The sequence below is a fragment of the Danaus plexippus genome (assembly GCF_018135715.1).
Source record: "Danaus plexippus chromosome 16 unlocalized genomic scaffold, MEX_DaPlex mxdp_31, whole genome shotgun sequence".
In the NCBI taxonomy this organism is placed as follows: domain Eukaryota; kingdom Metazoa; phylum Arthropoda; class Insecta; order Lepidoptera; family Nymphalidae; genus Danaus; species Danaus plexippus.
The window spans coordinates 770,885-786,369 of NW_026869852.1; the positions used below are offsets into that span (position 1 = coordinate 770,885).

Below are 15,485 nucleotides of genomic sequence, written 5' to 3' on the forward strand. Positions count from 1 at the left end.
GGATATTCGCTCTCACCGCAAAAACTAGTATAAGTTATATAATGTTAAAAATGAATTCCAGTAATGGTATCCGGCATTTAATGAGTATACCCCAGAACAATATAAGATGTATGGATAAAGTTCAGTATCAGCTTACTGTTTACGAATTTCCAGGTCTGAAAACTATTATCAACGCGTTGCTACATTCCTTTAAACAGCTGGCGGAAGTAATGACCTTGACAATCTTCTGCCTCATGGTGTTTGCACTATTTGCTCTTCAAGTATACATGGGGGAGTTGAGGAATAAGTGTGTACAGAACTTGGTTATACCACCCGGCGAGAACTTCACTGACGAGCTGTGGTCACAGTAAGTGAATTATTGATGAAACTAAATGCTAGTCCAATTAAGTAGAATGAACTAGGAAAATAATAAGGGTTGTCTACCCTCACTTTAACTGTATTGCATATAAGCAAAATACATTCGCAGATGTAAAATTAAATAAACTTACTTTATTAATATCGTGATAAATGATATTTATGAACACTAAAATAAATGTGTATAATTGCATCTCCAGAAATTTTGTTCACTTGATATAAAAAGAAAACTAAGAAGAAGTTGTAGATTTCAAGTAATGCAATTTATCTTGGGTTGGAATGAAAGTTTCTTGATTTACGTAAATTGATATTTGCCGATCTATTGCTTACAAATACTCAACATTTTAGATGGATAAGCGAACCCTCACACTGGATGGTGGATGATGATGAGGTGCCTATTATCTGTGGCAATCTGACCGGCGCTAGGCACTGCCCGTCTGAATACACATGCCTCTGTGTAGGACCCAATCCAAACCACGGTTATACCAACTTCGACAATTTTCTATGGTCCATGCTCACTACGTTTCAACTCATCACCCTGGACTATTGGGAGAACGTGTACAATATGGTTTGTTTTTTAATATAACTGTATATAATTTATTTTATAGCACGTGTCATGGCACGCCATTGAAACTACATGATCCCAAAAAGAATATTTTCTAATAATAAACAGTATTGTAAACTCAAAGAGCACTTAACATATATTAAGTTACAAATCTATCTGTCCGTGTCGAAAGGTATTCCATATGCATATACATACATATGTCGTCGAAATTAAAATTCCCTTTTAAATTGTTAAATACATAAATGGTAATGTAAATGAACAAAAAATCATAGTTTAAATAAATGTCAAGACGTTATTAAACTTATATAACATCAAACTGATTAAACTTCCTCAATAAAAGGTTGTAACAAATACGAGTTAGTGACTAAATTGCGAAAATTACTCTATTTTATTTAAGCCTTAGTATAATTAACGAAGTTAATTGGGATTGTTTTGGAATCTTCGTGCAATTAAACCGAATAATAATTTTAAACTCGATCAATTCTAAGTTTGTTCATAATTAAAATATCCATAAATAGATTTATATAATTAACTTCCACGTCTGTGTATATGTTTAGCACGCAATAATGTTGCATTTCGGTACGTATTTCTACTATAAATGATATAATATAATAATGCATGGTATATTTATGAACAAACAATGGATGTAAGGGATATTATCAGAGCTCTTGAACGTTACAAAGGCGTGTAATATTCGTGTAACCATCACTCGAGAATTAATTAAGGGTTTCGGGCGATGTGTGCGTTACGACTTGCTTTAAATAGGTTTTATGATTACATTAACATAATTCATTAGAGTTTAATATTAACAAACGTTTGCCGTTTTAAAATAATAAACGTAATTTTGCGGATATCTTTGTAATTTACTTTATTTAGAATATAGTAATCTGGTTACAGATAAATTCATTCTTATAATATATCGTTAAGGTATTTTAGTTTTACAGCAATATTAATTTTAAATCTGAAAGCGAGTTTGTTTGTATGTACAAATTAATATACGTTCAATATATTTAGAATACTTATAAGATTTACGATGTATATGCGAAATGACTTTCTTCTCTTTGTTAAAACATCGTGTAATGAGTTAGTAAATGGAAAAATAAATCAGAATTGAATATTTAAATGTTCATTCGTATTCCGTTTTAATGAATCACAATTCTCTAAAACATCAAAGATGAATTACATTTTAAGTGTTATCCAACTTGACTGAATATTTTTTATTCCATTTCAACCGCGTAATTATTCTGTGCTAATGAGGCGTTCTTCAATTTTTTTTTCTTTGTATATATAAACCTTTTAATAGAATACACATATATATGTGTATGTGTAAATAAAATAATAATATAAAACTCAATTATCTCACGAAAATATATAATCAAAAAAGGTTTATATCGTCACGTAAAAAAAAACAAAGGAATTAAGTAAACGTTTCATTTAAATAAATAAAATCAGAAGGGTCTCTTTACCTTCGTTCCCAAAATACGTCATGCGAAATAATACATCAATTATTCCCTTGGCACTTTAATATCGTGACCATTTAAAATAAAGACCCACACTTGAATTTTTTGGCGAGCAATTTAAGAAGGACGAATAATAATAAAGATTTTCAGTGCGAATGAAGCCACAACATAAATAAAAAAATAATTAAGATGATTACCTGGTCTACATAATTAGCGAAAGTTTTAATCACACTCGAGCCGAACTTTGAAAATTTTGAAAATTAACAGCGTTTTTTAAACACTTAATTTTATTTTGATCCACTGTGAGTTACTTAAAAGAACTTTACTTTTCTTTTCGATGTTTTTCAATTCGTCCTGTCAAAATCGCCTAGCCACAAATACAGACAAAATATAATTTATATGACAAATACACAGAGTATAACAATTGATTATTCAGATTTTAGAGAAAGTTGAACCTACGACATGTAATAATATATTCAATTTTCGAAAAAATATTAGTTTATAAATTCTATTATTAATTATTCTTTAACTAAAGAGATATTAAGATTTTTTTTTTAATAAATTCACATTTAGAGTTTTGTAATTCAAATCTTTATTTATTTGTAATTTTATTATCGTTAACAAAACAAAAATAAATAAAAAGCAATTTATTTATAAGTCACAAATAATTCAATTCTGAAGTATGTATGAGTCATATTTCTCTAAACATTTGTAATTTATACGTACATTCTTTAAAAAAAAAAACATATTTTCTTCGTCTTAAATTTTGTCATATACATATGTATGACATATATAAAATCATACATAAAGCTTTGTTACGCCCTAATACACTTATAAAAGCGGCTATGTTCCTTTATTTAAACGTATCATGAGTACTGGTCATGTTTTATATAAGTCATGTTGGCACGTTTACAGCACTAGTTAGGTTAATAATTGCAATGGATTATGATCGTTGTCCTCTGCACTAACTTTGAATTAATGTGGTGATAAAGTCGCATACTTCCATAAATCCCAAGTTATGATGCTTGTTGGTTGGCGAATTTATGTTTTAGTCTACAGATATTTTATTTTGAAATAACTTTGACAATCTAAATATTCATTTATATTATTTTACTGTACATTGTAAGCAGACTTAAAATGTTGGCTTTTAATTTTTTTGTGTTAATTATGAGACTCACTATATACTTATTACAAATGAAATTTGTAGTATACTTGTACTTTAAATTTTTATTCAAACTACTATATTTAGTATATAATAACTTAAACGATTTGTGTCGGTATCCCTTACCGTTATAAATAAATACAGAAAACGGGTTTGACAATAGATTATTATATACAAATATTAATTCAAATTGGTTTGTAAAACATATAATCTTATAAGAACATAATAAACTAATTTTAATATTGGTCAAATGTTAAATAATATACAATTATCTCGCTTTGTTTTTTATATTAATCAAATGTTTACCAGGTTCTATCGTCGTGTGGACCGATGTCGGTGTCATTTTTCACTGTTGTGGTCTTCTTCGGCTCCTTCTACCTCATCAACCTGATGCTGGCTGTGGTGGCACTGAGCTACGAAGAAGAATCGCAGATAACACAAGAGGTACAAAATCGATGTATTTCTCATATTTAATTGGCCACATAAATCATCTTTATACAATTGTATTAAAATAAAAAAATAAAAATATCCAACCAAGTAACGACAATTTCATATATATCATGATGCGGTAAAGACTCAATTTTTACTTTTTGAAAAGAAAAATAGCATTAAATATTTAAATTTATCCTATAATTTACATGTGTAATACAAGTTTTATCAATAATAAACATCCCTATTCTATTTTAATATACCAATTACGCTACGGTTAGCTGTAAATTATCACTTTTCATTCGAACTGTTACTAAAATTACCACGCTGGATGCTCCTGAGTTGAACGTGGACTATAAATAGCTTTTTCCTGTTGAGAAATGGAACCAGTAAGTGGCATTAAGAGTGAAATAGTGCGCGGCTGTATGTGTCACTGGCACTAACGTGATACGGCACTACGTGTTACTGCTACGATGGCTATGAGATTTATGCTTTCTCAGCAAACGGATGGACCTCAAATTTTTTGTCGTATTAATTTAATTACACTAGACATTTAGTATCAATATAATAAAATGTATAATGTGAGGAAAAAATCAGTGTTCCGTTCCTAGTTAACTAAGTCCTGAATGATTGTTTGATATGATTACAAACTCTTACTATAGCAAACTTACGAATAGAATAGAAAAAAGTGCTTGCTATGAAACGCATAAAATATTAACAATAATAGTTATGGAAGTCAGCAATTTTTTTTAAATTTTGCATCCTGACAACTAATTGGTAGAATAGTATTCTTTTTTTAAAAAAAATCACATTTTAAAAACGGACCTCAAAAAGGTTCTGTAAGGAGAATCTAGTAATAAATTTATTATAACAAAAATTTGTTTACTATTAGGAAAGAAAAAAGGATCTAAACGAACATCGCGACGATTCCACGTTCAGCTTTGATCCGACGTCTCTAGCTGTTCGGACCCTCGCCAAGGATTCTAAGAAACGTATTGATGCAAGGAAAGGCCTGCTTTTAGCATCGTACTCACGGAAGAGGACGAGGCGACGCAAACGAGGGAAAAGCACGATACACCACACGAACACTGTCACTGTTAGTGAAAGGTAGGTTTGATATGTTTAGGACGTAACGTAATTTTTATATTATAGTTTGTCTTATAATGTATACCTACATTTGAACCAATAATATTAAATGTAGGTATTTAAAAACTCATCAAAAAGCAGTGGTACCTAACTTTTACTTATATTTTATTTAAAATTGTAATTGAATTGTGGATTTTTTTACATATACGTAATATTATGTAACTCATAAGTTGTTAAGAAAACGAAGCATTTATTTGATTTAGTGAAATTCATTATAACTAGGTATATAACTTAGTTTAATTCTATTCGAATTCATATAATATTCAGTTTGAAAACATTCCTTCCTTTTTATTTGCAGTCAAAACGTTTTTATTTTTTTTTTTTCATATACGGACGGACGTTAATTTGCGGCAACATTGCCAAATAATAAATTATGTAATGCACCAAAATCTCTACTACATTCATAATTCATTTCGAAAATATAGCCATTTCGTTACCTTCATAAAAACTGTAAAGCGGTTGGCAATTTGCCTCTTGTTGGCGTTTAGGACAATCGTTTAAAATATGTGACATTTAAATTTATTCAAAATTTTATCACAATCTTTAAAGCTGAATTAAACCTGGTATGGAATTATGTAAAGTCAACAACAAAAATGTACGGATGTAACAATAACATGTCTAGTAGTGTTCAAATATGTTAATTTCATACAAAGTTTGCTTCAAATAAAACCTGCCATGGGTTTTGCTGCAATGCGGGCTAAAGCTTTATATTATCCGTGTTTGAAAATTTTGGAACTAACAGTTCTTTTAAAACAACTACTAAATTTATATGTATATAAAGTTTTATATATCATAATAAATACAAATAATCTGCCTTTTAAATAATAGTACCATAACACAGTCAATATCTTTGAGAATCAAATGAGCTATGAAGTGGAAATAGGGTTGTAGTGTTGCAATAATTTACTCCGTCATAGCGATAACAAGCGATCCAAAGGAATGCCTATATATCCACTTTAGTACAGAGCTGAGCTTTTTGCGAAAGGAAAGGAAATAGTTTCATAAAACGAATGACAAACAGGTTTCTGGAAACTGGCAAAGAATGACTGCTTTCACACTATAAACAAATATATTTCAAAATTGTATTCCTATGCACAATATAAGACTTAATATTCAAATATAATATCCTTTAAGTTACAGTTTTTGCATTTTTTTCACATTTTATATAAGTCGATTTAATGTTGTTAAAAATAAAGTGTTAAAGGCTAAAAAGAGTTCCCAACAAACATTATTTCAAGTGCAAAATCATAAGTCTCCAGCGGCTAGTTAAAAGCAACTTCATTTAAAATAGTAGTCATGTTTGAAACTTATATTTACGACCGTAGTTATTACACCAACAATTTTAAATATTATAAATAGCAAACGCAGTGACACGGTTGAACGGCTTCTATAGAAATAGAAATATTGTGAATAAAATTCAATGCACAAAATCTATGAGCCCTCGGATATTTTTATATAGCTCAGGATATGTATTTACTTTTGCGAAAATCTGTCTATTTTTGATAACTATCACGTGAATTTCTCCATTTGTGTACAGTCCGCCTCTAATTGGATGAGTCGCTTCAAAGACAAAACACAAAAATAGACATCATATTTTTGTAGTTCCATTTATTAAAACATTTATATTCCATGCTGCCTGCATTAATAAGTTATAAATCATTCGGATTTGCAAGGAACTTTGTTTTTGCTGTTTAAGTTTTGTAATTTAATATCCACAGCACTTCATTGTTAGCGATGGAACAAACGCACTAAGTTATAAATGGACTACAATATCCTATTACACAAGTTTTGATTAATATTTGTTATAATAAACTTCTGTGTAATGGTTTTAATTTGAATGTTTTCCTGATTAGACACTAATTTATTTTTTTATATACGGAAGTACCTACACATGCGGGCGTGTTTTAGTGGAAAAATATTTAAACAATTCTTATACATTATTATATTTGTAACGGTTGAGGGCATGTCTCTGGATACATTAAAATATTTAGATCATTTGAGATTCAAACATTATTTTTCCAATAACATCGAATAGTTTATCCAAAACTAAATAATATAAGAAATGATTATGAAAGGAGTAAAAGATAGTGTTATGCTATCCATTAATTCCATTTAATTCAATTAAAATAATTTTCATATAAATTATTTGTGTATGTTTTTTTTTATTCGTTCCTTCATTTTGGAGCTTTCTTATAATTGGTCGTTTTTGTTACCATCATATCTCCGATACGACTTATAACATAAAGCTAAGGCACCTAAGGCTCTTCATGTTATGGTCACATAACATTTAATTTAACACTAACGGGCACATTGTGTGGTGTAGTCCGTCAGTAATCGAGCATTGTAAATATTTATTGGTACCGGTAACGATGCCCTCACCACAAACCGCTTTACCTTTTTCCATAAGGAAACATAAAACCCCTTGTTTGTTTCATGATCCATTCTTCATCTACTTCTATGACAGAGTATATGAATATGAATTAGGTTTAAAAGAATTTAATTATAACAAAAAATACACAAAATTTTATCTGTCTGTTTTTCTAGATAATAAAGTAAAAATTTGTAAGTACGTATTTTAATTATTAGTTAGTTAACCGGGGCAGGAGTTTCGAGTGTTATGAAATTTAATACATAATACCACCTAATTGATGATAATAACATCTATATGTCAGAAAGTCATGTTAGTTTCATTATTTAGAACTCAAAAAGGTTGTACGGATGAGTCTGAAAATAAGTGGAGAGGTAGCTTAGAACCAGAAATAAGATACTTTTCATCTCCTTCGATCAAAATGAACAGAAAAATTTAATGACTAAAATCCAAAATCTCCTAATGGCCTCTAAAGCGGAACAGAGTTGGCCCGATAAGCCACATATTTCTAATTCTGAAACTGACGCACACGAAGTCGTAGGCATAAACTATTATATATATTTATGTATATTTTTTTAACCTGCATTTTAATAATTGTAATATAAATATCAATAACATAAAGTAAAAACATATTACCATGATTTATTCGATACATTTATAAATGGTTTTCTTTAAAATAACTTTAAAAAATATGTCGTTTTTTGCCTGATAAATAAATAATAAAATACAACCAAGTTATAATATAATGTACAATATTAAACCAAATATAAAACCTCTTTTATAAACTCTCTGCAGTGAGAGCAGCGTCCTTTCCCAATATTCTAGTTTATGAAAGGCGAAAATACAGTGATAATCTAATTGCATACGAACTCTTTTTCTATTACTTTTATTTTTCTATTAAAAATACTATTCATAAAAGATTGTTTTTAAACTTAATTTTTTGTTTAGGTTTTTTAAATCAATTATTGCTTTTTTTCCAAGTTGTTCCCGAGCAAGCCTTATGAATGATTGTTTAAGAAGCAATCTTATTTTTGAGTTTTCACCACGAAGTTTATATTACAAGTAAAAGGAACAGATTGATGAGCGAAATATAACCAGTGGCAATAAAATATGGCGGTGCTCCAGATGTTTTTGTAGACAAATATTTGAAATGTTAAAGTTAGTCAATTTGAATTAGCTGTTTGACTTTGATTTGCGTAAATATTTTTCTGCAACTAGTTAGCGAATAAAACAGCAGGTTTCTCTTATAATTAAAAAGCAAGTTATAATGATTAACTTGGTAAATGTTTTTGACGTGTCAAAGAAACCTTCGGTAGTATTAATATTTTATTAGATAAAAACTTAATTCTTTGTGTCAATTAAAGAGTTTTAGTTCTATTAGTTTTTTGTAACGTTTTTACATTATCACCATTTCCAAAAGCAGTATTAGTCCAAGATCTCAGGGCTTCCAGACCTTCTGATGGATAAAACATATATAATAGGTTAGTATTAGTATGTGCAGTAATCGTAAATATATCTGCTAGCTTATATCGACAGCCAATTCAGGTATCAGGTGCTACCGGTAAGTAAAAATTATACTTATTTTACTCATCATCTGAGATCTGATTTTTGCGATTTTTGTAAGAAATATTGTAAACAATTTCAAATGAATACTACCATAAACCTTCTGTTGACAGGTTTTTTTGCCAGAGATTTTAAATATCGACACCAAAAAAACACAATCTTATTTACAGTCTGATACAAGATTTTCCAATGTAACGTTTTATTTAAATCTATTGTGTAAGTTGCCAGACCAATCCTAGGGGTCAAATATCCCTCCAGCGACCATGTAAATTAAGTGCCTTCTTAATACTGTTTCATTAAATTATCTTGTAAGTTAATGAGATCTAGACTTTCGCTGGCATTCGTTTATATGATACGAATATTTTTCGAATTACTTAAATAACTAAATAATTAATTAATAAATAAATAATTTTAAACATCTCGTCTCCCCGTGATCACGGTTGCTGCGAAGTAATCGAAACGTCGGGAGTTCGTAGTTTTTAAAAATAATAAAATACGCGTAGTAATCCGAAAAATATTAGTTTCATTTATCTTGTAATTTTTCCAATGAAAGCTTTTAATAATAATTAAATAATTTATCATCTAATTTTAAAAACGATTGCAGAATAATGCTAAAATCATAAGAATTTTTGTGTTTTTTCTAGTCGATATTTAATTTTGAAGTGTCTGGTAAATATTCTGCCAACTGGTGTCAGGCAGAAATCATTTGAAATAGTTTACATTATTTCCTACAACGTGAGTAAAAATCAGAATTCAGAATTTTTACTTACCTATATCATCGCGTACCTGTGAATTGGCCTTCGGTATAAGCTGCCAGCAGATATGTGTAATTTTACTAAGCACTAACTAACACTAATTAAGTTAATAGGTTTTTAACCTATTTAATAGGTTTTGTCTGTCAGAAAATAAGTAAGGTCTGGTGGTTTTACGATCTTGTTTTATTTTCTTGAAAGTTGAAAATGAGTTCTATAAAACGTAGTATTTAAAGACGTGTCAACTATTTGTTACGATTTATGTCAAATAACATTCTATAAAAAAACTATCGGTTATAAAATTATCTATAAATAACAATGAAAAAACAACATAGAAAAAAGAAACTGAAATTATAAGATGTCCTGAGAAAGATTCAGTTTTTTCTTGAAAAATATATTTTCTAGGTTCCAAAGACTTTTTATTGTCAATGCCAATGTTGTTATTATATGCCAATGATAATTTCATCTACCATACATAAAAACTTTTTGATTATACATGATAATTAAATTTGTGCTGTTTCATAAATATAGAATTCTATATTTATTACTTAAATTTGAATTCGACTGTCAATTTATTAATGACACATATGAATATAATACCAAATATTACCTTTCTGACTGTATTACTTATAATAGCTAATTTATGTTAACATCATATTAAGAGAAAAAAGGTTTTTTTAACATAATAAAAAAAATAACCTTAAGTTAGTTGGTAAAGTAAAATTGGTTACTACCAATAACATGCCTAAGTCAACCTTTTGGTACCAAACACTTTGAAAAATGCATAACAATTTATACATAAAGCATATTTTGTATACAAGTAATATGACCAAAATTATCTGTCCGGACCAGTTTTAGCTGAAAAAAATTTAAAAACTCGATTTTTGTAATAAAGATCAGATTAGTCGTAATCAAAATTTATGGATAGAGAAGTATTTTATACCTTCAAAAATACTTCGGTGGTAATTCAGCCATGGTATAGTGCTTTACTGGCATATCAAGAAAATTTGACAAAAATAATGATTACAAAGAACATTAATACTTCTGCCGAGTAACATTGTCCTGAATAAGGTCGTGGGCTCTTGTAATTTTTCATGGCTATTTAAATCCATCCAAGGATTTTTTATGTTTTTGCTTAGGATACAAAGTAATATATAGTTTTGACGTTTTATAAATTATTGATTTTATGGAAGGAAATCAATGTTAAGCAATGATAGTATATTTCAAGTAAAGGTATGACGAAACTGACGCGATCTTTTAAAAAAATACATTTAAAAAAAGATTTATAAATTTAAATCGATGATAATAACCCAGGTGGATTCTGAAGCAAACGAAATAGACTTTATATAAAATGTGAATAATAAAATTCTATATTCAAATGCTTCAGGGATTTTCATTAAAATCATCTGAGTACAAGAGTGTTTTAGTCAGCATCCGCGTGACCTACATCTCAGCACCATCGTATCATCTCCATAATGGGAGAGCCATGTCACATTTGATGCGGAAATCGCCCCAGAACTGCCAGTAAAAAGCTTCATAAATATGTTCCATTTCATAGTCGTTGCAATGCAAAAGTTGTTACAAATGGGAATCGTTTAAGTTTGACATAAACTTTATTTATTAAGCACATTCCCATGTATAATATAACAGAATCGGAATTAACTAAGCCAAATATTTTGACCGCATGCGCTAGTTGCGGTCGATCGGACTGATTAGAATTCAAGAGATGTTCCCCCTTAAGCTCACAAAATCCGGGGCTAATAATGGGAGAGAGAGTAAAGATACTTTTAGTGACTCTTGACCTTGAATAATATTAATGATCTGCGTAGTGAGATTTTAATAAAAAAAATGGTTAGCAATCATAAGATGTGGAATGTCATTTTTTTTGATTTATTTAATTTTTATCACGACTTGAAAATGTGGAATATTCAAGTATGTATGTGTCAGTCCACTTTACATATATATTGTATAATTTTTTTTTTTTTTTTAAGCCTACAAATCTATAAAATTTCATAGCCTAACTAAGAAATTTAAAGGCCATTGTACTTTTAAACTTTTATTTTGATGATGAAACTTATGTAAATTGAAATATGTGTCACCAAATATTACATTTCCGTCAGCAATTTCTTATTCTGATGAATATAAAATAATCTTATCTGTTAACTTTGTCGAACATTTTTATAAAGAATTTTTTTGAATTATTAGCTCCCCAATAAAAAATAAAAGCAGTCAAAAAATCTAATTTTAGCCATATTTGAAATGTGTCCGTTTAATGAACTCCCTCTTTGAGAGATGATCATCATAGTATTATATCAACAACCTTATTCATCCTTATTGAATGAAAGTAGTTCGCCACCCCGTTACGTTACTTGCAAGAAAGAGACGTAAAATCAAAAGCTGATTTGAATCCAGAGACTCGAGAAACAAGAGCAACACTCTAGAGAAGACGATAAAATTGTAACTCACCTGATTTTATATTCAGTCTGTGCTTATTATTAAGAAATTTCATATGGGAGCTTTGTACTAATTACTAAGCTCGATTACCTTATATCTAACGTTACAAGTGACTCAATTCACGTTTTAAAAATAGTAAAAAAAAAAAGTTTAACAGACATACGAACAGTACTGGTAGTAAAAAATTAAATTTCTTGCAAAGTATCCCGCTACCATAATTTTTGTATATCCATCATATGTTTCAAAATTATTTCAACTGTGAAAATTTATAGCTAACTTAAAAATAGTTTCATAAATTAAGGCAAGTACGGAACCACTGATTTTTGTATGAAGACTAGTGAAATCAAAATATGTGAAGGACTAGTACATAAAAAAAGCTTTTATTTCATCAACTTTATAATTTAATTAAAAATGCTTCAAACCTGTTTTAAGGATTCTGTGATTATGTTTTTAACATTTAAATACAAAATATAGGATTAAAAAAAATATACAAACATTATTTGAACCTTCGCAACTCAGAAATTGATAACAGCTAATGAAGTTTAAGTACTCATGTAAATAAAACTAATTTTTAGCGTGTACTATGCTTTTAAATGAAACTAAAATTTTTTCGGATATACTACGCGGAGTATATCCGAAAATATATTAGTTTCATTTAAATGAATAATACTCGCGAAAGTCTTAGTTCTCATTATGTACTATGCTTTTTTTTATTATTTTAAATTTGGAAAAATTGTTCATCTCGTCTACCGTTGATCACTGTTGCTGCAAAGTAACCGAAACGTCGGGATTATGTTGTCTTTAAATAATAAAATCCGCGTAGTATCTCCGAATAATACTAGTTTCATTTAAATGAATAAAACTCGCGAAAATCTTAGATCTCATAGTGTGTATGTAGTTTAGAATGATAAAAAAACACGTAGTATTTCCGAAAATATTAGTTTTATATGGTAATACGAATTCATAATAAGTGTTCCTTCCAGATCCCGGTCACGGTCACGGTCTCGCTCAGTTACGCCAAGCGGCACGCCTCCACCGCTGCCTGCGCCAGCGCCGCCACCACCACCGTCACATACCTTACATCCAGATAATGCTTTGGGTCAGTATTTCATCCTCAGCCACAAATCCTATTGGTTATATCCAGATCAAAACAATTTATTTTCATAATAAAAATTCATTTAGTAAGTGTCTAAAATCAGAACTTAATTACTTTTGAAAAAAAAAATTGTAGCTAGTCTTAAAGCAAAGGAAATTAAGGAAAAACCTATGTAATTTCAGGTAGGGGAGCCCTAAGCATGGCGGGTCGTCAATTAAGCGACCACAGTAACAACAGAGAGTCGTCGCTCGATGACTCCGGAGTCGTGGATGACCACGACGAGGGTGAACACACCTCCGATGACCAAGCACCACAACATCGACGACACCTACTTCCCCACCCTACCACTTTACCGCTAAAACAAGTAAGTTTTTTAAGACGAACTATTACTATAAAACGTATTTACACAAAAAGATGAAAAAAGAATAATCTTAATATTATAATGATAAACTAAACAACATTTTATAGGAAAATAAGAAACTGGAATCAAAACTAAAGAATGGTTCAAAAACAGAAATACAAGTGGAACCCGCAAAAAAGAACGAAAAAAGCACCATACATGAGAGATATCCTTTGAACCCGGACTACCTCAACCAGATCGTAGTTCTAGGTAAAGATCTTTATTTTTATCCTGCACAGCTTGACTAAAAATATTTTAATGCGATCAAATATAAAAAGGTGGATTGGAGAGATCTTATTGTTGAAATAATGTTTCTCCAGAAGTTAGGCATTATGGAATTATAGTTCAATTTGATGGCATTACCGCTATTGGTTGGCACTGCTTCTTCACTGAAACCACAGACAACTAACACAAACATGCAACCAAAGAAAGAATGTTTGCTTAAAATACCATTAAAATGAACTCTTACCAACAATTACAAATTTATTGTAATTTCTTTCTTACAAAGTATGTAGTTCAATTTTATTATTTCATGTAAATTACGATATCGCTACTACAGTGCATGTTACCTTCTCTTTTACAATATTTACACAAATAACTTTTGAACTTTGACGCTTGCATTTTTTGCAACAATACCTGCTCCCGATATTTCTTTTTATTAGTATAACCATCTTTTGTAAAGAATAATTATTTGTTCATGTTTTAGTACTTCTATTTGACCAAAATCTAATTAGTGACTTTTTCGATTTGCAATCAGATAATTTCTTGGATAGCAGAAGCACTGTGTAAGATTTTTAGCTCTGTCCTTTACAGTAACTAAAAACTTAATTGCTTGATTTTGGAAATTGCACTTGAAACTCATTTTCGTCTTATTTCTTTAATAGCTTAGTGTATACATTAATTATCTCATCATAGAGACTTATAAGGAGCATTGATATTTTTTTGTATGCTAAGCCACTAAAGATGTAGATTTTGCCCAATATGTATGTAAAATGATTTCTTTTATAAAATCGTCAGAAATTTCTTTATACTTGTTAAAGCCGTATCCTCAATTTCTTAACTTTAAATTTGAAATCTTCTACTGAATTTGATTTGTTACTTCTTATTACATTGAATTTATACAGCAAAAATAGAACGAGAATCCATTCTTCTAATTAGTTTATTGGCGCATTAGAAATGTTTCAAGATTGCCTAGTGGCTGGTTAATCACAAATTAGCTTCACGTCTTGATGGGGAAACTCATTGAACACTTTTATACAACACTATTGCAATTTCGCTTCTACCCTCATTAATATCGTCAGGGGCGGACTGGCCATACAAGCGAACGCCCGACCTCCCCCAAGCGGAGACGACGAAAATTAATGAGCTCAGTTTATTGGCAGCCACGCACAAATCTCATATGGGCAATTATGAACCAAATTGCACTTACTTCACAGGTTAGTAAAATACAGCCGCCAACGCTTCTGCCCCCCCAGTCCACCCCTGTTCTTTTTGGGAAGACTGCAGGGTGATTCGATGCGATGGTAATTGATGTGGTCTTGCCGTCTTAAGAATCGCATTGAAGTCCATTTCCGGATCATCACCTCACTTCGTCATTATATATCTATTGTCACTTTGTGAATGATGAAACTTTTATGCGATTCAAACTGGATTTCATAGATTTTAAATAAAATAAGAAACAGTGCATTGATGCAATATCGTGTTTCTCCTGCCTTTTTCTCTGCAGCCCCGAATAT

At 30.0% G+C, this 15,485-nt stretch overlaps 1 protein-coding gene across 1 annotated transcript in view; it reads left to right on the plus strand.

The window, feature by feature from the left end:
• Positions 1-15,485, plus strand: part of LOC116772159 (sodium channel protein 60E-like) — an 87,430-nt gene that overhangs the window by 62,578 nt on the left and 9,367 nt on the right. The window contains exons 5-12 of the mRNA XM_032664233.2: positions 154-346; positions 703-922; positions 3,851-3,985; positions 4,863-5,077; positions 13,237-13,352; positions 13,532-13,713; positions 13,818-13,959; positions 15,051-15,185. Coding sequence (XP_032520124.2) covers positions 154-346; positions 703-922; positions 3,851-3,985; positions 4,863-5,077; positions 13,237-13,352; positions 13,532-13,713; positions 13,818-13,959; positions 15,051-15,185 — 1,338 coding nt within the window. The remainder of the gene's footprint in view (positions 1-153; positions 347-702; positions 923-3,850; positions 3,986-4,862; positions 5,078-13,236; positions 13,353-13,531; positions 13,714-13,817; positions 13,960-15,050; positions 15,186-15,485) is intronic.